The sequence below is a fragment of the Passer montanus genome, unplaced genomic scaffold (genome assembly GCF_014805655.1).
Source record: "Passer montanus isolate IOZ18808 unplaced genomic scaffold, ASM1480565v1 scaffold23, whole genome shotgun sequence".
Taxonomy (NCBI): domain Eukaryota; kingdom Metazoa; phylum Chordata; class Aves; order Passeriformes; family Passeridae; genus Passer; species Passer montanus.
In genome coordinates this window covers 11,190,123-11,213,738 of record NW_024366926.1, presented here as the reverse complement: position 1 = coordinate 11,213,738, position 23,616 = coordinate 11,190,123, and the positions used below count along the sequence as shown (strand labels likewise).

General features: G+C 44.0%; 1 protein-coding gene across 11 annotated transcripts in view; it reads right to left on the bottom strand.

Moving 5' to 3' along the window:
* The window catches only part of EPHA5 (EPH receptor A5), a 194,426-nt gene that overhangs the window by 75,891 nt on the left and 94,919 nt on the right, over positions 1–23,616 (bottom strand). For 6 of the 11 annotated variants that reach the window (XM_039710387.1, XM_039710392.1, XM_039710388.1 and 3 more), the window contains exons 4-5: positions 11,377–11,532; positions 5,362–5,697 (exon numbers count right to left, since the gene is read on the bottom strand). The exons of 2 other annotated variants lie outside the window; for them this stretch is intronic. In XM_039710387.1, the coding sequence (XP_039566321.1) occupies positions 5,362–5,697; positions 11,377–11,532 (492 nt within the window). The remainder of the gene's footprint in view (positions 1–5,361; positions 5,698–11,376; positions 11,533–23,616) is intronic. 3 more of the 11 variants (XM_039710395.1, XM_039710396.1, XM_039710394.1) reach the window with 2 other exon arrangements.

The following is a 23,616-nucleotide window of genomic DNA, read 5'->3' as shown; positions in this document are numbered from 1 at the left end:
CCACAGAGATGGGCAATTACAAACCTTAAAACCTCTATTTATGCCACTAATAGCTCGTCTCTGGCCAGTGTGAATCTAAAGCAGAATTTAAACTACCAGATGTACCAAATTCATAAAGGATTGCCTGCAGCCGTTAGAATTTTCTCAGAGTCCATAAAATAATTAGACAAATTCATGCGAGAAAAATCCATTAAGGGCTATAAAGCACAAAGAGGTGGTCCCTGGAGGTTGGAGAGGGCTCCAAGGAAGCACTGGGATGTGTGTGCTTCCTGCTCTCAGCCCTTCTATGGTATCCACTAGTGACCACTGCTGGAAAGGTGATGCAGCCCAGTGGATCAAGTATGGTTTCAATGGATGTTTAAAGGCAAGCCCTGCCTAACAAGCTGGCTGTGGAAAGGAAGTTTTCCAGAAGGAAGCATCTGCTTAAGCTTTTGCAGACCCTGGGCTAGCAGCTCTGGCTCAAAAGTAGAGCTGCAAGACCAGTCTTGCTTCTTGTGTGAGATGATGGAACATGCTGCCTCTACTGCAGCATCCCCTTGGAAATTTTCTGTTACTCCCGAAGAAAATAAGTAAACTGCTCCCTTCCCACGCCAAACCAAACAAACCTGTGAAGACTTCAAAGTTGGAAGAATCAGATCCTGAATGTTACAGGACTTGAACCCATCAGTTCCCAAATGCAATCTCTGGAAATGTGGTTCCCATCTCTTGCCTCATTTTCTGATTTCTTCTTCCCAGACGGTGCAGGGCTGCAGTCTCTTGGTTTCAAGAGCATGCAGATACTGATGTAAGATTGCAGTAAGCTCTATATTGCAGGTTTCCCTTTCCAAATCGCCCTTGGCTGCTTTTCAAAGAATGTACACATCCTGACTGCTATGGAAAATATCTTCTCTTTGCTCCCCTCCACTGCAGCATCCCAGCCTGTGCAATTAAAGGAAGGACTGTGATTTTCAGCACACTTCCCCGCTCCAAGAGCCTTCTAGCTGCTCCAAGCATCTAGTGGTTTTTGGTCCAGTAAGAACCTAGCCATGCCTCCTAGACAGCACTACAGGTTGCCAGGTTCTGTCCTCCAACACCTTTGCTTAAAAAGCACTGCTGCTCCTCAGGATGCGACTTCCATCTCTGGTTTGGCCTCAGGCATGCAGACTCCTTGAGGCATTAGACATATTAACTCCTCCTCTATTAGTAGGCACATCTGGACCTTTCTTCTCCTCCTTGCCCAGAAGGAGGGCAAAAATATCATACAGGTCACAGAAGGGGACTGAACATTGGCTTCTGACTTTTCAAACAGAAAAACAGGCAGGGGGTTTATCTAAAAACACACACTGAGAAGGTCTTGAGTGCAAAGGAGTCTGTGGCATCTGGGATGCCAGCAGGAGAACTGCCCCACTCTCACACCCCCCACCTCCAGGCCAGTTCTGTGCCTGAAACCATTCCCAGCATGGGACTTGCTGACATGAAAAGTAAAGAAAATTGCTCGGCTGTTTAGGCTGGCTCAAAGTGAATACTCCTGGCAGGTTTTAAGCCTAGAAAGGTTTTAAACATTGCATCTTTCCAGTGTGCTCCTGCGATGATACAATAGGCGCGCAGGCAACCGTGAATGAAAACTGCTTGCTCCCTCTGGACCCATTAGGAGACACGCCTCTGACCAGGACGTCATGGTGGGTGCTTCCTGTACACAGGGCAGATAAGATGAAAGACCTCAAGGGAGATGCACATCTCTGTCCAGAGCGACAGCATACCTTAATCATCCAGCTTGGTGAAAGTGCTGAGGAAAAAAAAAGTCATGCAGTTGTCACTTGAAAAGCAAACTTCGGTATTAGCAGTACACACAGACTGCTCTCTGGGAACCATTTAAATAGGTGGAGGTTTCAAAAATATGAAAACTGAGCAAAACCATGAGCAAGGGAAGCATGGCTAACTCGATCCTATCATTGCCACTTATGAATTATTCACTGTGCTCCAGCCCACATGCACGAGGCACACTTTTTAACACACTGTGAGACTGCATTACAGATGGCTCCCTGCCATCTGTGCTGGGAAGTCCCTTGGACACATATTTTGCAGCAATGCCATAGGGAAAAACCATGCTTGGGTCAGCTCCTGTACCTACAAAGGGAAGAAGGTCCTCTGTCTGCCTGCTACACCTCTAGGGTAGCTGAATGGAGACCACCACAATTTCTATCTCTCATGGCTTGTGGCATTGCTCATCCTTTCTAGACACATATTTTCCAGAAGAAAAACAACAGCAAAATCCCACAGAAACAACAAAGGTTTGCAGATTGCAAGAGGGTTACAGGAAAACTCATCCTGTATTTGGAGCCTAAGGCCACTGTGTCCTGCATGGATCAGCTCCATCCCAAGTACTGCCAGGTCTCTAAGGACTGGGGAAACAGAATAATGCTGGGGTCACCAATGGAGATTAGCAATCAGCCTCTTCTTGTGCACAAAACTTTACTGTTCCCTCTCTGTATTTCCAAATTTAATTACGAAAACTTTTGAGTAAAATTTCACCACTCTGAAAATGCCAGATAGATTGTGAGCACCAATTCTTTTAGTCATTATTCAAATAGAGGAGAGAAAGGGGGACAAACTATTTTGCAGTGAACCACCATTTTTTTTTTTTTTCCCCAGGAAGGAATCCCTTTGAGAGTCTAACCCAGAGGTAGTTTCTGCTGCCAAAAGCTGCCATGCCCAGAAGAGGTGGTGTACACGAGGACTCACAGCCTGCACATTCTTTGCTGCTCTGAAATGAGCACGGTCTTCTTGGGATAGACAAAAGCCAAACCAACAAAACAGACCCTGGCATTTCTCTGCACTGCTGGGTTACTGAATATGTGCCAGCAGGACTCCAGCAGCCAGACCTATCCCATGGCATGCAATTTTTCAATTTCCTGCAGCCAACAGATCTTGTAGCAGAATTTCTCCTACTGCTGCAGTTGGCCTTGTGTCACTGATCCAACTTCATTAACCAGCCTCTGTGAAAATATAATCACCATTAGAAAACCTGTGTAAGGGAAAAGATGAGACACAAGAGCTGCACCTCTTGGAGGTAATTCCAGAGGGAAGGTGGGTGGCCTGAGACTCTCTCAAGCCAGGTGTGCCCTGCCTACTCTTACTTGAGAAAGGACTGTTGAAGTCAGTCTATACCCAGAATCACTGGGCATGGAGCACTCCATTACTTGCCTCAAAGGACATTTTTTGGAGACACCTTAAAAAACCAGATACTCACTTTCCATGCTTGGCAGTTAGTTTGATTTGCAAAGTCCCTCTTTCCATCTGCTTTATTTCTGGCATGGGCAAACTGATGATGGCCCAGGGGAGTGCTGAAAGAGCACATCACTGGGAAGCCCATTTGATGCTACAGCTCCAGCAGACAGGCCTGGCTCACCTCACAAACACATGTTGGGACCAGCCAGAGAGACAAGGAAATAGAGGCACCACTGCTTTCCTTACACTGCAGTTTGGTTGAACCTCCTGTTGAACCAACCATGAGAGCACACAGACACAATTTCAACACCACACAGTGTATCAAACACCCACAGCTTCATCCACTACTATCTCCCGTGATTGTGGCTCCACTAAGATAAACAGGGAGACTTGACCAGAAGCTACACTTGTCCTTAGCACGGGACACATTTGACACAGGCTTCCCATTTCCTCTAAGCAACCTTGCAATACAAAGCTGCAAGTGATAACTGTGCAAGGGGGTTATTCTTGGCCTGATGCAGCTATGTGGATAAATTCTGAAGCAGCTATGGAGAGCTTGGGACATAAGTCACAATCCAAGACCTTTTCCTCACTGCACTGATTGGCGAGGTATCATCTCCTCATGCACAGCTACATTTACTGAGACTTATGTGGATTTAATGCCACACATCATGGAAAAGCCAGTGGCAGCAATGAAATACCAATGCAAACCCACTAACAGGAAAATATACTTCTTCCAACAGCAGAGTTACTGGCAGCAGCCTTCACAACAGGAAAACAGTAAACAGCATTAGGACCACGACACCCACTGATCTGCATTAAACAGGTGCCTTTAACGGGTGTCATACTGCTGTCCTCTAATATTCCTCCAGCAGATTCCATGCCACATCTATCAGCAGCACTCCCAGCATGCCTCCATCTCCTCTCCTCTAGAAACATATGAATGATCCATCCAACACTTCAACAATCCAGTTTAATTACCAGGACAGGTATCTGCACTTCCTAGCTGCTGGCTGCCAAGCCTGTGCACGTACACCTGGGCAGCAGGAATGAGATGCAGCCCTGCTCCAGCTAGTGTTTTTCTGTTCCACAGTGAGGATCTGCCAATCTACATCCAGCTGTCACACTGAATTGCCCACTGGGTTTCCTGGCTGAACCTTGTCTGGAGAAGGCAGGGGGTGGCTCCAGTGATCTGGCAGCGCAGTCCTCACAGTCTCAAATGCCACCTGTTAACAGTCCTGGAAGGGCTTTATGGTAGATAAATGCCACTGGGGAGCCCTGAATTAAATGGCAGGAAGTAAGCCAGATAGCAAAACGAAGAGACCATAAAACACAGAGCATGAGGGACAAGAGAAGGATAGGTCAGTCTCCAGGATTTTACAGAAGTTGTGTCATGTGCCTGGTGTGTTGATGCACACAGAAGGAGATGTAATAATGTTCCTGCCTCCCGTCATACCTCCAAGTGATAGGGGACAATGGCAACTCCATGCCTGTGTCCAGAGTGACAGGTCATTTCAACTTCTGGGCAAAAGAAGGGCAGACAGACCAGAGCCCTGGACAAAGGAGTAAGCCAGTCTACACGATCTCTGTCTGTACAGTGCAAACCCAAGAATAACGTAGTATGAGTGAAATCCTAGCCCTACCTTGTTGGAGAAGCAGTGACAATGTACCACACTTCATCAGTCTGAGCCCAGGCACTTTAGCATCGCAGTGTAGAAGAGGGATTAAAATTCCCAATGTCACTAAAAACAATTTTATTAGGGTAACTGTTTGTAAAGTTTAGATGTTTTAGCCAAAATGGACTCTTAGAAGTTTCCCTTTCACAACAGGAAAGACAGCCTTTTTTTCCCCCTGGTTTATTGGATGGATACACCAACATGCGAAGAAGTGGAGGTATCTCCAAATAGCCTAGTGTAAAAGGAAAAAGTCACAAATCCTAAAAATGTGTCCTGCTGAAAGGAAACATACTGAAGACTGCAGTAATTGCAACCTAAGAGACAAGCACTGCCCACCACCCACCCCCCATATTTGAAGAGGCCATAGTCCAGCCCTCCATCCTGGAGACTTCCACCCATTCCAAAGGAAGGTCTGCACTGGGTCTGATTGGCTCAGGCTCCCACCCCAGACATTCCCCCAGGTTGAAGATCCACTTACCTGCCTGGTTTGTGGTTACATTTACAGACACAAACTGCCGGGCTCCGGGGCTCTGGTCGGACACTCCATTCACTGCCTCAATTTCAAAGGTATAGTTTGTGTGAGCAAGCAGATCCACCATCATGACAGAGGTGTTTTTCAGGCCGGTTTGCTGGGGGAGGTACCTGACATGACCGCCACACGCCTCACACAGACCCGAGTGTGAGCTGCACTTCTTGCATGCAATATAATAAGACACATCTTTCCTTCCACCAGTATCAGCAGGGGGAATCCATTCCAGAAAGACACTAGTCTCGTTAACATTTGAGATGGCACTCCGAGGAGCAGAGGGGGGTCCTGGTTTGCAAAGTGAGAAAAACACATGGTAAAAACAGTATCATCAGTCATCCTGCTTGCTACTACTCTCTAGGCTGAAAAGAGTTGCTCTGTTGCTCATGGGGACCATTTGCAACAACACCTGAAGAACTGGGAAAACAGGGATTTGTTTTGAGCACTCTCACCTTGCTCAAGAGATCTGTGTTGGGATGCAGCCACCTGTGTGGGAGGACAGTACACAGGTCTGGCTCAAACCCAAGAGGAGGAGCACTGAACCCTGGGGCATTGTCTCCAGTGCTCTCCTGGCTCTTTCTGCCAAGGGATTAGCAAGTCTTTGCCCTGTCCAAGTTCCTGTTGGCTTCACCAGGGGCAAGATTCCTCCTCCTCACCCCACTGCCCCTGTACCACTAACCCCTAGGTCCTTAAAAAAAGACACACACCGGGGTTTTCACACCACCCAGGTACTCAACTCGGATGCCAAATCTTTCCTCTGTATGCAGCCGCCTCTTCCATCAGCCATTTGGCAGCAGTGAGACCAAAGCTTAGGCATCCAAATCACACTTAAGTGAGATGCTCGATGCAGCCCAAAGCAGATGGTGATCTACACGGGCCACTGGAAACACGGCTGTGTCCAGCCACTCCATGGCAGCCCTCCTGGTCCCCGCCAGGCTGCGGCACGGCTGGTTACCCACGCCGCACTTGCTTACTTTGCCAAACCTCCCTGCTCAGGATGCCAGCGTGGCACTGGCAAGGCTATCCAAGGAGGAGCAGCTGCTGCAGAGGTACCAGAGCACCTGCACAAAGTGGGCTGCTTCTCCTCATCCTGCTGGGAAAGGCCACGGCTGGGCAAGCAAAGCCCACCTGGAGGCACCTTCAGGACTTGCTGCCTCGCAGAAGGCGCTGCCAGGTTTTTGTTTTCAACAGGTTTGTGCTGCACATGAAGGGCAAGCTGCAGATACACCCCGAAGACAATGTGAAAGGACAAGCAGGAGTCTCATGCAAGCTGTCCTTGTGTTAAGTACTCAGGGAATGCTAATGAATGAGGAAGAAAGAGGAAATTTATCAAAGCAAGCCAGGATGGATTTTAGTCACAGCACCACCAGAAACTATACAGCAAAGGCTGGGATTTTTGCGAGGGAAGGCAACACAACACGCTCCTCTATGGTTTGAATGAAGTTGTCAAAACCCGTGAGCAGTTCCTTGAAAAGGGTCCAACAAGTAGCTTCACTAGCTAGACATCCATATGAATCTTAACAGGCTGACTTAGGCTGTCATCTTGTTTTGTTGTGATAACTAAACTTGATTCGTTATTTAAAACAGGCAGTGTTGCAAAAATGAAATAACCTTATAAACCAGAAGCATTCTCCTCCATTTCCTTTTTCTATTTCCCTCTCTGAGTCTATAAAATTTGTAACACTGATAAACTGAAACACTGTAATGATTTCGACTCAAGCTCTTCTGATTCAATGAGAAACTCGCTGCCAGAGGAAATAAATAATCCTGATGTATTTTTTTTCTTTTGTTTTTCAGAGGAAAAGCAGTTGAAGAAAAAAGCTAAGTTGTCTTAGGAAATGCCAGATCATCTTTGTTTTGTTCTGTGATCCCTTCAGATCCCTACAAACAGGGAGCAATCCACTCCCAAGCTGCACCCCAGGGATCCAGCACTATTGAGCTAATGACACCAACATACAGCCCAAGTCAGGACTATTTTCTGCAGTGTCATACTTGTACTGATATAATGGAAACTATAGAATTCATCACCAGAGCTGTATGGAGTTATATGTGCTGCACTTGAAGATTTTTTATATGTTTTTTACTGGTTAAATGGCCCTATTTTTTCTTCCACTGGATGAATGCCCTTTTGCTGATGCCAGTAGTCTAGGAAAATATAAAGAACTCAGGCACAAGAAACACTTACTGGACAATGTGTCTTTAACGGGGGATAAATTATTACTTTTGTAAAGTCACCAGAGGTTTTTACTTGCTTTGTACAGAAAAGTCAGCTACTCTTCTTGAAGGCTTAAAAACATCAGCTTCAGTGGAAATGCTTTAAAACTGGCTTTTGTAACCTATAAAATTAGTGTTCTCACAGGGCCTCAGAGAAAGGTCCTTAGAAGAATCCTGAAGCTGTACCTGGATAAAACTTGGCTAAACCTCAGCTGGGAGAACAAAAATATATTTTACCTTCAGAACAGGGGGGCCCTAGATCTGCTAAGGTGGTCTGCTTTAATTTCCAAACTCCTGTTGTCAAGGCACAAATATTAGTCTACTGACTTTTAAAAAGATACATGTAATTTTTGAATTTGCTGTTCTATACCCTCAGATTCACTCCTTCTGGACCACAGTTTTCTGAGAAGAGGCAAACACTTTCTGAAAACAAAAATTTTGGTATTTTCCTTGATGGCCAGCAAACCTGTTGTTTACTGATGCACATATTTTAAAAATATAACCTAAGAAAGAAACTACTCGGAAGATAGAAATATATGTTTGTAAACACTCAAAGTTAACTGTAAAGTTTTTGCAGGTAGACTATTACAGTAAATACAATCAAGTCTTTTTTTTGTCCCATGTGTCATAATACTACAAATATTTCCCCAACATTCTCTGAGCAACAATAAGGCTACTTGTAAGAGACATGAGGAGAAAAGAAAAGAATGGAACAGTTTTGGTTTTAAAGAGATGTTGTGCAAGGAACTGAAACTAGGATTACTTAGTTAAGAAGAAATAAAATGCAATTACTTCCTGGAGGATGCACAATAATATTAAGAGAATTCTCAAATATCCATCAGGACCAAATTTTTTTCTTTTTTGTCTGAGAGCACTAATTATTTCAGACTGCATCACAGCACTATGAGTTTCAAAATTACCAATCATTACTGATAAAACATACTTTAAAAACTGGAAAAACTGAACAAAAATGTATTCCTCCCTCACCCTGTACTTAACTGAGCAAGTGACAGTGATACAGCAGCTAGTTTTCTTTAGTGATGCTGGTGCTGGTGGCGGTGGGGAGTCTCATGCAGCTTGGAACTGAAAAACACTCACTTTAAATTAAGAAAATGTGATTTTACAGCTATACTGAGTGGCAAGGGGACTTTGCAGGTGTAGATGTGAAAACAAACATTGATGTATTCTCTAAAATTAACTGCATTTCTTGTTGAAGGAATCCTATGAATATTATTAACTTCTGTGGCAATAAATAATAAAAACATTAAAAAAACCCTTGCAATATTTTCCTACCTCTCATGACTCAAGTCTCTCTCACTTTTGTTTTAGCTCATGATGAGCTGTTGCCTTCCAGATATAACTGGACTGGTTTAGAACACCAGTGTTGCTACCTACTCCTTACTGCCCCTGCCAAAACCTTCTACCCCTGCTGCTGAGCTGGAGCAGCACATGCATCCCTCCTCATCACCTTCAGCACAAACAGAGCAGCATTAGGACAAAATCCTAAGAAAAGATGCATGGGGAAGGTGGCAGAAGCACATGGAGAAGGCTCAGATAGTCCACCCTGTTTTTGGGGTGGTAGGTGTGAATGCCAGCAGAGGTGCTGCAACGTCCTCGGCTGTGGCTCTGGGGTTTGCAGTGGGAAGCAGAAGCTGAGCTGCACCTTGAAGGGTATTGAACTTCTCATTTGCCCCAGAAGGGCTTGATACCCTGCCAAGCCATATCCTAACAAAGCTTCAGGCACTACGCCTGGGCTTTAAACTAGCTTACAGTAAGCTCTCAAAACAAAAGAAAACCCCACACTGAAAGAAAACCACCCAAACAGTAAAAGCCAACAAACTCAGACAGTCACCACCAATAAATAAGCACAAAATCCCCAAACAAACATAAAAAGAAAATCCCATGGCATTTGCAGAGTTGGAAATTACAGCCTTCACCTAGAGGGTTTGAACTGCACTAGAAACCTGGGAAAGACAGGCTCTTGAACTTAATTTCTTTTTAACAGGAATTGTTCACCTAACTCACTTGTGCCTCTCTGAACCCCACTGATGCTGCTCAGGCCATAGGCATGCAAAAACATCCTCTGGGATGGCAGCTCCTTCCCTGCCTAATGCACCAGCAGGACAGACTGCATGTGTACCTTTCCACTGTGAGAAGGGCAGAGAGCACACCTCTGATGGTGGGCAGGAGGCACAGCAGACACCAGAGTCTGGCATAACTCTCTCTCAGTTGCTGGCTTTGGCTCTGCCTGCACAGAAAAGCCTACTTTATGAGTGTTCCAGAGCTCACTGTGTTTCCCAATACCCTGCTGGACCACATTTATCTGAGTTTTTAAAGTCAGGCCAAGGGGTAAAATGAACATCAAGAAATGCTGGTATCAGATTTTTCATGCTATAACTCACCCTGGCTATGCCTCCAAAAGACTCTGGCACACCTGTTTAATAAACTGGGAAGCACTTGCCTGACTCACCCCCCAGACCTCTTTGATCTGACAGCACCAGTGACTCCAATGCTGCCTAAGGCTGCCTTCTCCTTCCCTGCAGCACAGCTTCCAACAGCCATGCTCCTTTGGCTGGTGAAAATCAAAGGCAGAGTTCAAGGGGCCCAATTCTGCTCCAAGTGCCTCCTGCAGGCAAGCAGAGAGCTGCCAAGGGCAGTTTCCTTTGAGAGAGTGTGTCTCCAACAGGAACAGACTTTTTCTTTCTCTGTTTGAAGTGGAAAGATGGGGAGATATGAAGGACATCTGTATTCACTGGGAAAGGCACAAAAGCTGCTACCATCCCTACGTGATGCAAAGTACTTCCCTACAGTATGGAAGTCACCACTGCACCATTGTCCAGTGGCTCTGAGCATGTATGGAATCACAAACCTACTTTTTCCTCCATTGCTTAAGTTTCTTGGAAGCCCTAACTACTCCTGCACCAGTAGTTCAACTCCATTTCAGTAATTTTCAATCACTTCTTCACCACAAAAGTTAAATTTGGAGCGTGACAGTCCCAGCTCAGATCTGTGCTATACTCAGCAGGACTAGCTGGGGGCGTGGAAATTGTGGCCTTAAGTATCTGAAACAAACTGAACAAGGGACTTTCAAGGTACAGCTGGCAGGACAGCTCATGGATGGCAGGAGAAGGGTAAAATTAGTGATTCTGATTACACCAACTCCAGCCTGGAGTCCCAGTAGCCCAGTGTTCCTGTTATACTGCCCATCCCCTACATCCGGGGGCTAAGTTCTACATTTTGGAAAAGCAGTTTCCATCACAGAGTTTTGAGAAGAGTGACCATCTCCAGGCAGACTGGAAAGATAGGGCTCTCTCCTAGCTTGTTTCCTGAAAATGAGCTACAGGATGACACCAAGCAGGGCCATGGAGATTCTATCCATGCCACTGCTGGCAAGGATACCCGTGGTAAATTCCGCGTGCGTGCCCCATGCTGGCACCCACACACTGACATGGATGTCCAATGCCATGCTGCTGGCTGAGCTCACCCAGCAGTGCAGGGGGACAGACAGAGCATTTGCTCATTACAGAAACTCTTCCTGGCTTGGATGCCAGCTTTCAAAGCAAAAAGCACTGAGAAGCTTCTTGTGTAACCGCGAGTACAGTGGACAAAGACAGTGACATTACAAGTGTGCCAGGACTAGTTCAGACTCCAGTGCAGAGCCTGAAAAAGCAGATTAGTTAGTATCATAATGTCTAGTCATAGTACAGGAACAGCTTGAAAGGATTAAAAACAACCCTATAAGCACATGCTTACTTGTACAGGCCATTGTAGGTGGGTCTGATTCCTTCCTAAAATAGTGTTCTTCACACAGGCAAGATGTGGATGCTTCATCAAGTGTGTAGCTGTGAGGGGGACATTTGCTGCAGGATGGACTGTGGGGTGAAGCTTTGAAGAACCCAGGTCTGCATACTGTGAAAAGAAGAACCACAAGCTAAGCTCTCCCATCATAAAATTAATCTCTTCACATTTCCTTTTAAAAAACCCCCGTATCTTCAGCTATAAAACAGACAAATATTCACGAGCTATTTAGTTTGCATATTTTAAAACAGTCTATGCCACTAGCAGATAGTGCATACTTAAATATCTGCATGAAAAGAGAATGTGAATTTGTTGATTATTTCTTTCCCCTAGCATCTGCCATTGCTGGATATTTATTTTCCTTGTTGAATGCATTAGAAGTAACATCATCTGGGCTCTGCTTTAGAAAACATTACTGTGATTTTTTTTCATTCAGTCTTAGGAAAACAGGTAAAATACATTTCATGGTTTTTGGTTTAAGATGTTCTACACCCAGAAATCAATGTCTCAGCAAACAAATAGCAACACAGTGGTGGAGGGGATCTCAAGATCGACATCTTTAAGACATTGTGATAAGGCTACTTCCCTAGGGTCTTTCCCCCTGCAAACCTGTGAGGAATTTTAAAGTGCTCCATATGACAGGCTGTTCTGGGTATAGTCTGAACTAGGCATGCTAACCATACAAGATATTTCTTCCAGTCCCAATACATATGCATGAGGAGGCACAAGGACTTGATCTGAGAGTTACTTTTTTTTCTTACAAATCCACGGTTATGGGTAGCTTGGGATTTTTTTTAAGTAGTTTGAAATGAATACAGTAATATCTTGTTTCCATCCTCCCGAAACAAGTGCTTTTTCACCTATGCAAAGCTCTCTGCTCTTCACCTCTGTGTGCACACTCAACCAGAAGCAGTGATAGCCACAGTTTTGTAAGTGGTTTTTTAAGAAAAAAATTCAGCTGGCTCTGTATCATACCATTATATACAGAATTACAAATGCACTGTTAGCAAAAGGAGGAAATGTTGACTTTCTGTTTGTCTCAAAAAGCAGACACAAGGAGACATGTTAAAGCAGCTCTAAAGTGCTGTTACCTTTCTTCCTTCTGAATTGCTTTAAAATATTTCTGCCCAGTATGATATTAATGATGCACAGATCTGCTAGCAGACTTGAAGAAGTTACCTGTAAATCCCAGAGCCTTTCCATCTGCATTCAAACTCTCCCAGTTGTAATTAGCTTGCAAAGGAAATGAGTTCACAGTGAAAGCATTAATATTATCCCATCAGGAATGTCCCAGACAATCACAGCATGTGCTAAAACTCAATAAGTGATGACAGAATTAGTCTTCACTGTAGGTGAAGTATAGGTTTTCACTAGTGATCCCTTTCCTCTGGAGGACCAACTAGGACAACTGCTTTTAAAGTTGGCTCTGCTTCCTGCAGCACCAGAGAAACTCCCTTGCCATCTTCCCTTTTACGTCAGTAGTTTCTCCACCAAAGGCGAGACACTTGCACATCAATTCCCAACACCCAGAGCTCAACTCTTAAGTCTTTGGTGATGAAGATCACTCATGCATCAAATGTGTGATACAAGAGCATCCAACAGACCTGCCCCAGACCCCACCTCCACAGCCTTGCCCAGACTTCACACCTCTCAGAGCAGGAACCATGCAGCCCAGAGCAGGTCCCAAGCTCAGCACAGGCTGATGGTGACCAGGTCACCCCATGGATCTGCAGCTTCTCTGTCCTGCTGAAGGGGGTGATCAGCTCCCTTCTGACCTCCCCAAACCAAGCACCTTCCCACTCTCTTCCACAGCTTCCCTTTCTTCCCACAACACAGGCAGAGAACAACTGGTTGGCCTGGAGAGATTTACGGGTCCTAAAAACATGTTTTCCAAAATTGCTCATCATCCAGCTAGTGTTCCATTCCATTCCTAGGCTGTGGTATCCACCTGCAGGGTGTAGTTGTTCTGCTTTGTGCCCAGACACCAGGACCAGCAAACAGATCTAGGGTTGAATCTGTTCTTGATGGCTTTTAGCAGACTTGCCATAAGCTGCCCTCATGATTTATAGCACATCCCTCAGTTTCCAGCACGTACTTAAATTCTTTTATTTACTTTACAATCACCTTCAAATGCTGCCCTACCTACAGCGAGGATGGTTATACAGTCTCTGGAGTGTCTTCTGGAAGAGCAGACCACCAAATGCTTCCTCTCTAGCCCACAATTTGTATTTCAAGGCCAAATCAAACACCCTTGCACACACAGACAACAGTGGGGAAATGAAAGCACAAAAATGTGCAACATGTAATGACAGCAGTGCACATCTATTGTGTACTCAGTGTAATTAGCCCTCAAAAAAGGACCTGAATTTATCTCATTATGTTCTATCAAAACAGACAGAAAATCATTACAGCACAAGAGTTTACTGTGCCTCTATTTTGAGCAAAGCAGCAAATGCAAAATAAGTCAGTTTTCCTTGACAGATTTTAAACGAGGTGTAGCTTGTTGATGATGGTACAATACATAGCTCAGCTCAAAGGAAATGTGAGGTTTTCATGAATAAATATGGAGCCAAGAGATGCACAAGGCAAATAACCCATGTTTTAATGAGAGATGTGAAATAGAACTGAACTAGACTAATTTTTTTATAAACTGCAGGCTCTCATGGGTCAGGCAAGTCCCATTTATATTCAAAAAGTATTAGGAGGAGTGCAAAAGAGCATTATGCTACCCTGAAGATTTCAGCATGAGTCCTCAAAACAAACAGGCAGCAGAGCAGCATCCTGTTGGACCAAGGTGAAACATTCCTGTGTCAGTTAAAAAGGAAGAATTCATGGACAGGAGATGGGTTATGCCAAAAGGGGAGTACAGAAAATCAAAAGAAATGCAACAAGCGCCACAGTGAATGGTGTTGGCTGAATCCACACACCTGAAACAGATGCTCTGGGGAGGACAGGGGGATTTCCAGGGTTCCCCAGAACAGTCTTCCAGGCTCTCATGACCAGCAGCTCCTGACGGAAGCCATGCTTGCACCACCAAGAAGCTGTAGCTGCATGGGTGTCTCAGGCACAGCTTGTATCTACTATGACACTTCCCTCTGTATCCTTTCCTTTGCACACAACACAAAGGAGAGCTCAGCCTGTGAGATGGCTCCAGCTGCAGTAGTTTAGCAGACAGAGATGCTGTGATGGAACAGACCCTGTTTAGACGAAAGCTGCCCCAGGGGCACCCTACGCCTCCACACTGCAGAGCAAGCATCACAGCAGGTGGATGAGCATGGTCTTTGCTGAGCTGAACAGCCAAAAGCAACAGCTGGTACCCTGTCCATTTTTTGCCACTGGTGGCAATGTCTCAGACATTTTGCAAATTTGTTTCAGAGCAGAACAGGGCCAAAACCAACTTACCTTGCATGTAGCTTGGGTTTTGGTCTATTATCTTGCCATTCCTCTTCTGACAGTCAATCTTATAATCTCTTCATGAAGTATATATAACTTTATTTAAAATTACATGGGTGTCTAGTGTTTAATTCCTAATTAAATCTTATTTTAGTCTTCTTATATTTTTATCTCAGTATTTCCAATTCACCAGCCATTGAAAGGATACACAGAACTAGCACAGTACAGTCATACAGATAATGGTGCTATCTATCTTTTAAAGGGGATAGGAAGGCAGGAGAAATAAGATGAGCTTAAGTCTCCCCATAATCTGCTACAAGCCAACTGAAAAGAAATGAAACCAGGTTTGAAGCTGTTGATGAGATCTGCGTCTTTCTTCTTAATATTAAAACTCTTTAACTGATTAACAGCCAGTGATGTGTGAAAATAGTCTTAAAATTAAATTGGTTGCTAGAAAAAAATTATTATTTTTAGAGACAGCAAATACGCCATAAACAACCTGCTAGTGTTAGGTACAAGTGGGATGTGTTTCTGTTAGTAGCACATCCATTATTAGCAAATCAATTTCACTCTTTTTATTTTTAATAGCAGCCACAAAATGTGGCAGGCACAGAGCATTAACATCTGTGCAGCCTCTTGCTGCACTCCTTAAAGGGGCCAGAGAGAGATGGTCATGGTGAAGGATGGCAGTAAGAGCATCTTGGGATTGCAATGGCATGAGCTGATCCTTTAAACCAAAAGCACTCGGATTAGAAGCTGCCTTTGTACCTTGCAGAGGGGAGCCCACAAGAGCCATGCTGAAGGACACTGGCTCCTGGAAGGAATGTGGGGGGATGGAGGTAGAACCACCGGTCCTCTTACAATGACAACTGGCCTCTGCCAACAACGTGCTGAATGTGCTGTTCCAGTGCTAGAGACAGTGAGTACTGGGGAGGAGACAAAGCAAAAAGATGGGAGAACAAACCAGTAACACCAACCATCTGGAACTGCTTGCCAGATTATTTTCTGCAAGCCTTAACATCCAATGATTTGTGGCTGTGTCCCTGTAACCATCCCTTCCCTGAGCTTTGGCTGAAGACTGAAGCCAAAAGGCAGGGCTACTCTCCTCTCCAGCTGCCCCATGCCTTTGCTGCACACTGACCCAAGGCAGCACATGCTGGAAGCAAGGACCACATCCAAGGCTTTCCATATTCGCATGACCACGTCAGCAAAACCACCCAACCACCACAGAATCAGAGAATTATTAAGGCTGGAAAAGCCCTCCAAGATCAGCAAGTCCAACCTGTGACTGAACACCACCAGGTCAACTAAACCACAGCAGCAAGTGCCACATCCAGTCATTTTCCTGAACACTCCTAGGGATGGTGATGCCACCACTTCCCTGGGAAGCCTGTTTTAATGTCTGAAAACTCTTCCAGTGGAGAAATTCTTCCTGATGTCCAACCTGAATTTCGCCTGGTGCAGCTTGAAGCCATTTCCTCTCATCCTGTCACCAGTTGCCAGGCAGATGACTTCCTTCCTAAAGTATGTCCAGCATTCTTGGACCCTTTTGTTATTAAGGACTGTATTGGAATCGGTGTCCTGAACAGGCCGAAGTCTGCCCTCTGGAAGTCCAAGGCAGGTTTTGTAGATGCCTTTCAGTGTCCTGAACAGGCTGAAGTCTGCCCTCTGGAAGTCCAAGGCAGGTTTTGTAGATGCCTTTCCATACCTCAACAAGAACCGAAAACTTTATAATTCCTTGGTCACAATGCCCAAGGCAGCCTTCAACCACCACATCTCCCATCAGCCCTACTCTCTTCATAAGCAGCAGGTCTGGCAGGACACTGCCCCTGGTAAGCTCACTCACCAGGTGTGTCAGGAAGCTAACATTCCATACACTCCAGGAACCTCCTAGACAGCCTCCTCTCCACTGTGCTGAGTTTCTAGCAGACATCCAGGAAGTTAAAGTGTCTCACAAGAACAAGGGATAATGTGAAACATCAGCCAGCGGCTTGTAGAATACTCTATCAGTCTCTTTATCCTACAATTAGTATTAGTGGGAATTCCAGTTTTGTCCCTGTGGAGACAGAAGCTAGGAAACATGACCCTATAAGCCTTGAAACCCAGGAGATATAAAAAAGGTCCAACTTATTACTTTCTTCACACTCTTGCGATGCTGGGAGGATAAGCTCACAGTACTTAAGTGCTTAGGATCAGTGAAGTGACCTTTCATATGTCCCAGAACATAAAACTCAAACAGGAATTACACTGTCTCCCTTGCAGAGCACCAAATTAGTCTCCACAGTAATCAGAAACCACAAGTGTAACTCATAAGGTAGTGCCACTAATCTGTAAATAAAGCTAAAGGACTAAATCTAACAAAAATTAATAAGAATAAGGATGCCTACCCTAGATGGAGCACGGGTTATCTGGCTGAGGTTTCTTCCGAAGCCTGGAAAGATCCCTGGCTTCTCCTTCACATCCTCAGTCCCATTTACGTTTCCAGACTGCCAGCTTCTTCAGACAGGGACACACAGCTCAAATTGCCACAGCTTTTAAAAGTAAGCATAGTGTAAAACTCTCTGCCCCATGGGCAGACACATAGTCCACAATGAGGCAGCTCTCAGCTGAAACACAAGCAGGATATGGAGGGATGTGCATGTGCGCGTGTGTTTTCAGCTCTGTAGCTCATCAGCTCTGCTTTCATTAGCACATTGCTCTGGTGCAGGGAATATGCCTTGAGAGTTGAAGGATCTGAGCAAAAACAAGCTACAAATAAATCAACCCCTGTTCTCTGGAGCTGCCATGCCTTGAAGTGTTTGCACTGAGAAGAGGGTGCTGCTGCCTCTTAGATGTGTCCAAAACCTATAAAAGGGTTTAGCGAGGTACAGTCTTTACAATGTGGAATCAATTAAAATGCTGAGAGGCTCCAAGCCTCAGCTTGTGCTCCTGACACGCTCTTTTACTTACAAGAAAACACAAAACAGAAAACCACAATGGACTGTCTTCGTGTCTCCCAACAAGCATAAACATATGAATGCCAAGCTCTTCTAAAAAGTATTTCAAGAACTACAGCAACCCACCACAGAGCATCCTTCTGCAGAATTTACAAGCAGGCTTCCAAGAGCTAATCCAGCCCTCCCCATAAGCTTTCCTGAACTGCAGGCTGACACTGAAATTGCTGCCAAAACTACAGAAAAATGTGTAAAATGCCCCAATTATATCTCTTTTAGGCTTGGTCTCTTCTATCTGCAATAGTGCAATGTTGCTTCCTGTAGCATGCCTTAGGGATTGAAGGGAATTAAATAAATACCCACTAATAAAACATTGTAATTTGAAGCTGTTGGTTCACTTCAATCCAGCAGACTTGCCAGCATCTTTCAGGAAGCTCAGTACCCAATGCTGCAGTCCAAGACCTGCTAAAGGTCCTTTTAAATGGTGTTCTGGAGCTTGCTGGACAAGTGAGGCATCTACAGGCTCTCCATTATGAAAAAAGAGACTCGGTCTCTAGCTTGGATCTCAGCCAATTCATGTTTCTCAAATAGGAAATATTCTTTAAAGCTTTTTTTCTTTTGTTCTAAGAAAACATTGTCTTTTGATGCTGTCCTCCCCAACCCCGCACTAACTCAGGCTGAATTATTTCCACTCTGCATTGAAATCAGCACTAGCTCTGAATACAAAAACAACCTTAAAAACTAGAATATAAATAAGTTAGTGCTTTCAGTCCCTTCCTCTGAAATACCACTTTTTTCTATCACGTGGCTCAGTAAATTGTCACACAATAATTTATGACATAACCATAGTCGCTAGAAAACTAAGAATTAACTGCCACTAATGACATTAATGTCTTTCTTCTAAATGGTATAAAACTTCATCACACGGCATCACTCTGAAAAATTCATCAAATTCCCAAGTAAACTACATTTTCAAGACATAAAAAATACCTAGAACACAACACATTTGAAAACGCTCATGCTTACATTAGTATCTTAATGGGCTATATTTCTGCACATTCTGACTTTGCTCTAAAGAAGATTTTAAAGCAATCAATGAGGCAAAACCTGAGTCAAGCCTAAACTCTCAGCAGTGTGATGGAGGAGCAGGGAAAGAGATTTATCCTGGCATATATGCAAACGCACACTATCATTTGTGTTGATTTCACAGAAGGAAAGCAAGCTATGGAAAATAAATGGTCTTAGGGGAAACAGGAGATTTTTCAAAGGCATTTAGCACTGCACAGGCTCGCTCCCTGTGCCAACTGCAGGGCTAGGCAGCTGCGCTTTGGTTTTGTGGGGTCTTCCTTTTTGCCAAACTTACCTGTCCAAAAAAAAAAACCCGAGAGAAACCGGTACATTTCTAGAGAAAGCACTTAAGGTGAAGTGTCATTTCCTAGCAAACCCAAAATTTCTGTGACCAGCAGCTGCATGCTCTCGCAAGCGTGTACAAGGGCTCCTTCAGCTCTCAGCACAGGCAGCACCTGCAGTCTTCCTTGCTCTCTGGCTACAGGGGACAGATCCAGCTTGATCTCACTGAACCCCAACTATCTGGCTCACAATAAAAAAAAAAAGGAAGTCCACATCCTGTTGCTGCAGCTCTTCTGCCTATCATATTTTTAAATTATGTATCTTCACAAATCTCTAGGTCTACAAAAATCTATCTGTGTATCTTTGTTCTCTGGGGTGTGGGACAAAGATGCACTTAAATTACTCCTAAATTACTGTCTTTGTTTTTTTAATGAAGACAAACTGAAATCATTTTACTCCCTTAAACAGAGGAAGCCATGATTTACAACGCTGCACCTAAAGGAAAAATACAATTTAAGACACAGAAGGCAGCAGAGACACATTCGTTTCCGCATGCTCATAAACATAACTTAAGATGCCCGGCTCCACACATAATCCAAGAGGCACAGGAGTTTATTTTGGGGGTTTCTGCATACAAAGACACACACCCGGGTTATCCTTTGTTATGCGAATGGCGACTTAAACATTCAAGCTGCAGCGTCCTGCTAAGCGAGGGGAGGATTGATGGACAAGCCACAGAACTCCCTCGAGTTTGACAGCAGCATTGACTGAATGGCAATAACAAGCATCGTCCCTAAAGGCAGCTGGGGGGACAGGATCAAACTTGAAAATGATGCAGCCAAAACCCCCGTGTCCATCTGTGTACACCTATTACAGACAGTAATGCAAAGATCAGTTGGCCAAATCTCCAGGAAAATAGCGCTCTTCAAAGCTACATGTTTGCTGGCACAGTACTACAACAAAAGGGTTTTTGTCTTATGGTTCAGTCTGCCATAAGGATCTGGAGCCCAATCAGCAAAGAAAGAAACATTCTTTAATTATGCTGTGGTTTGGACAACTGCAAGCCACTGTGGTTAAGAAATATGATGATTGGGAAGATTTATTTTGATGATTAATGACATATGTGTTTACTCTACCAATATTTTAAGGTTTTAGCCTGAACTAATAAACTACATATGCAGACAGCAAAGAGAATTACAAATTCTTAAGATGTTTCCCTACAATTTGCTCCACCTTGCTTAACTTAGTTTGTGTGAACAAGATATTTTGCTGGTATAAAATTAGCCTTTCCTCTGCTGACTATTTGGTCCAAAATAGGCAGCATCCCACCAATCTACAGTGATGCTAACACCTACTCAAAAGGATCCTTTCAAAGCTGGCGTCAAATGTTTAAGGGCTTGTTTGCTTCTAGCTTTATGATCATCTGTCTCAGGAGGTAAATTCGGCAGGATTGGCTGTAGACAATTTGGTTTAAAATTGTTGCTCTGTAATTTATGGCTGAACATATGTCACTCCAGACACATCTATTCAAATTCCATCAGAGGGCGACGGAGATGGATCTTTTATAGTCCTGACCAAAAAAAGATAGGAAGGATTTATCCAGAGTTGACAGAACTAAGTGTGCTAAATGGGTTTATGCACAGAACAATGGGGAAATGATGTTTCTTGGTGTGTGCTTTTTTGTTGGGGCATTTTGTTGTCATTGCAAATTTAAGGTACAGGTGATGCTAGCCAGTTTTGCCTTGGGCAGGCAGCTGAGAGGTGCACAGAAAGAAACATGGACATATCTCTTGGGGAACACCTCCCTCCAGTCATGCCTCCTTCCACAGAAACTCATGGGCTTTTACACTGGAGCATGTGAGTTGGAGTTACAAAAGGAGGTCTCACTGAGCTAAATTCTGCCCTGGTATACATACCACAAGATGCTCTGGCTTGTTAGAAGGCCACAAATCAAGGAGTGTGTGCAAGAAAGACATGGCAAATATTAATACCTTGAGAAATTTAGCCAGGAAAGCTGAGCAAGCTCTAAACACACAACCAAGAGCAGAAACATCAAACAGTTATCCTGTCACACAGATAGAATGCTTCATCATTTCAGTTTAATTAACCAGACTGACTGGTTAATTAGAACCAGACTTAAAAATACTGAGATTATTTGTTAAGTTGATTAAATTATGCCATTGGGTCAGATGAACACTGCAACACTTTACAGCTCATCTGCCTTGCCAAGCAACTCCACCAAACAGCTCCTCTTTAGGAACAAGCTCAACAAAGGGCAACCTGAGGCACTGCTGACTCTTCCCATGCCAGCTGGACAATACTGGGAGCTTTTCCTCTATGTTCCAATCCATCAGAGGATTTATTTCAGCACCATCTCTCCTGTTTCTGGAGGAAAACTTGCTGCATATAAAACATGCTCAAACACAAGACAGAACAATGTAACTTGACACTTTAAACCCCCTGGTTTTGAAGCCAACCTCAATACTCTTTGGGCAGGGAGCCTAATGGCTTTTGGATGCTGGAGCTGGGTCATCCTTGCCATTAACTAGCTAGAACTGCCAGGACTGCAGGCTAGTCAGAAAAAAACCCAAAAGCCCAGAGGGGAAAATAAATGCACTTATATCCCCACATGATGTTTTATCAGACATACAAACATTACTTTCCACGTAACATAAACATTACTTTATTTAATAAACATACAAACAGTACTTTTCTAAGACAAAAGCATCTATTGGGAGGAGACATCCTGCTAACAGCCCTGTCCATTGCCTCTTCTCAAAGGCTTTGTTCTTGCCCCAGAAATGGCTGTTTGATGTGTGCGAGTGTTCCAGAAATTCACATACGTAGCAAAAAGTAAAGCAAAGCAAACACTGCCTTCCCTCTTGCTACAGGAAGCCTTACCATGATGTCCTTCCTGCCAAAGCCATTTCCCCATACCATAAAGTACTAGCCTGAAGCACACATTGCAGCAGCAATGCTGGCATTATTACAGGCTTTTTATTTAAGGTTGTGAGCTGCCAAAGCTTGATTTATGGATATTTAATTCTCAAACTATTATAAAGGAATACCGTTGCTCACACGGCTCTCCAGCTATATCTAAATAAATAAGTACTGCCTTTATGAGCTTGTTTGCCCTGGAAACACTGCACTGCATTAATTTGTAATTTTTGCTGCATCTCTGCACCCTTGCATTGCATCAACTCGAACAGTCTTTCTAAGGCAGCTTGGGGAAAAAAAAAACCCCAAACCAAACCTTCTCTTTTACAGAAACCATTCATGTTGGATTTCTTCAAGGGAAGACTGGAAGACACCAAGAGGGGAGAAAAGGGAGCAGGTGGCATGGGCACAAGGGCACTGTATCCTTGGTTTGCCATACCTACGTCTTGCAAGAAAAAAGATTGCAACCTTCTGGTCTTATGTCTTATACACAGCCACTCCTCATTGCCAGCTCCAATTCCACACCTTGTTTGCAAAGGCTTGTCAGGGGCTGTGGCATCTGTCCTGTGTTACCCAGCAGGAAAGGGTGGCACAGGAAGGTGCTGCCTGTCCTCTCAGCAGCCCTGAAATGTAGAGACTGCAGAAGAACATGAAGAATCAGTTTTGTCATGAGGAAGAGAAGGCCCAAAAAACCCAAGAGGGAAAAAGAGGTTACTAGCCTTTTTGAGAAACAAGCCTGAAATGAGAAGAACCACCAGCAAAGCTAGCAGAAGGCAAATGCAAAACGTCGAGTACTAGTTATTTTATTTGAAGGGGAACACTCTGCACTGAAAGACCAAATAGGAGTTTCTGGACTCAAGTATGGACTGGTAATATTCTCCTCCCTGTAATCTTTTGCCCTCCCCAATATCTAGCATCCCTTCCATATGGATGCACTTTTGGATGTTGGTTTCTTTTCAGATGCACAAGAGAGCTGCCAGAAACTTCTGTGGCTCTGACACTTAGCCCAAATACCATTTACAATTTTTTTTTTCAAATTTGCGCAAGTGATAAAAATACAAGGTTCATTATTCCACACAGAAATTCTCTTATCATCCAGCCAAATTTAAAAATAAATAGTTGCAATTAAATGTGTCGCTACATTATTTATGTAGATGCATTCAATTTGCAGAAAGCTGCTATAAAAATACTCCCCTTCAATCCACAGGAAATTTATTGCACTTTTATTGTATATTTTCTTCTCCCTGCTCAAATGTATGTTGCTCCCTGCCTTTTTGTCACCCGTGTTACTTAACACATTATTTTCCAGCCACTGTTTCTCCTACATTTGTCCTGAAAGAATGAGGGATGTAATCTAAATCCAAATGTTTCTTGATTATTTGTGAACAAGGCTGCTAAGTGATTACTAGACAGATAATTCCAGTATTTCCCTTGAAATCAAGCACCACTCCTTGTCTCTGCATTTGGCTCTTACAGCTGTTGGGTAAATGATATGCACCAAGGCTGCCCAAGGCTTCTGCGTGCATATTAATTCTATCAGAAACTCCAGACACTAAAGAATTGCTAATTTAACAACAGACTG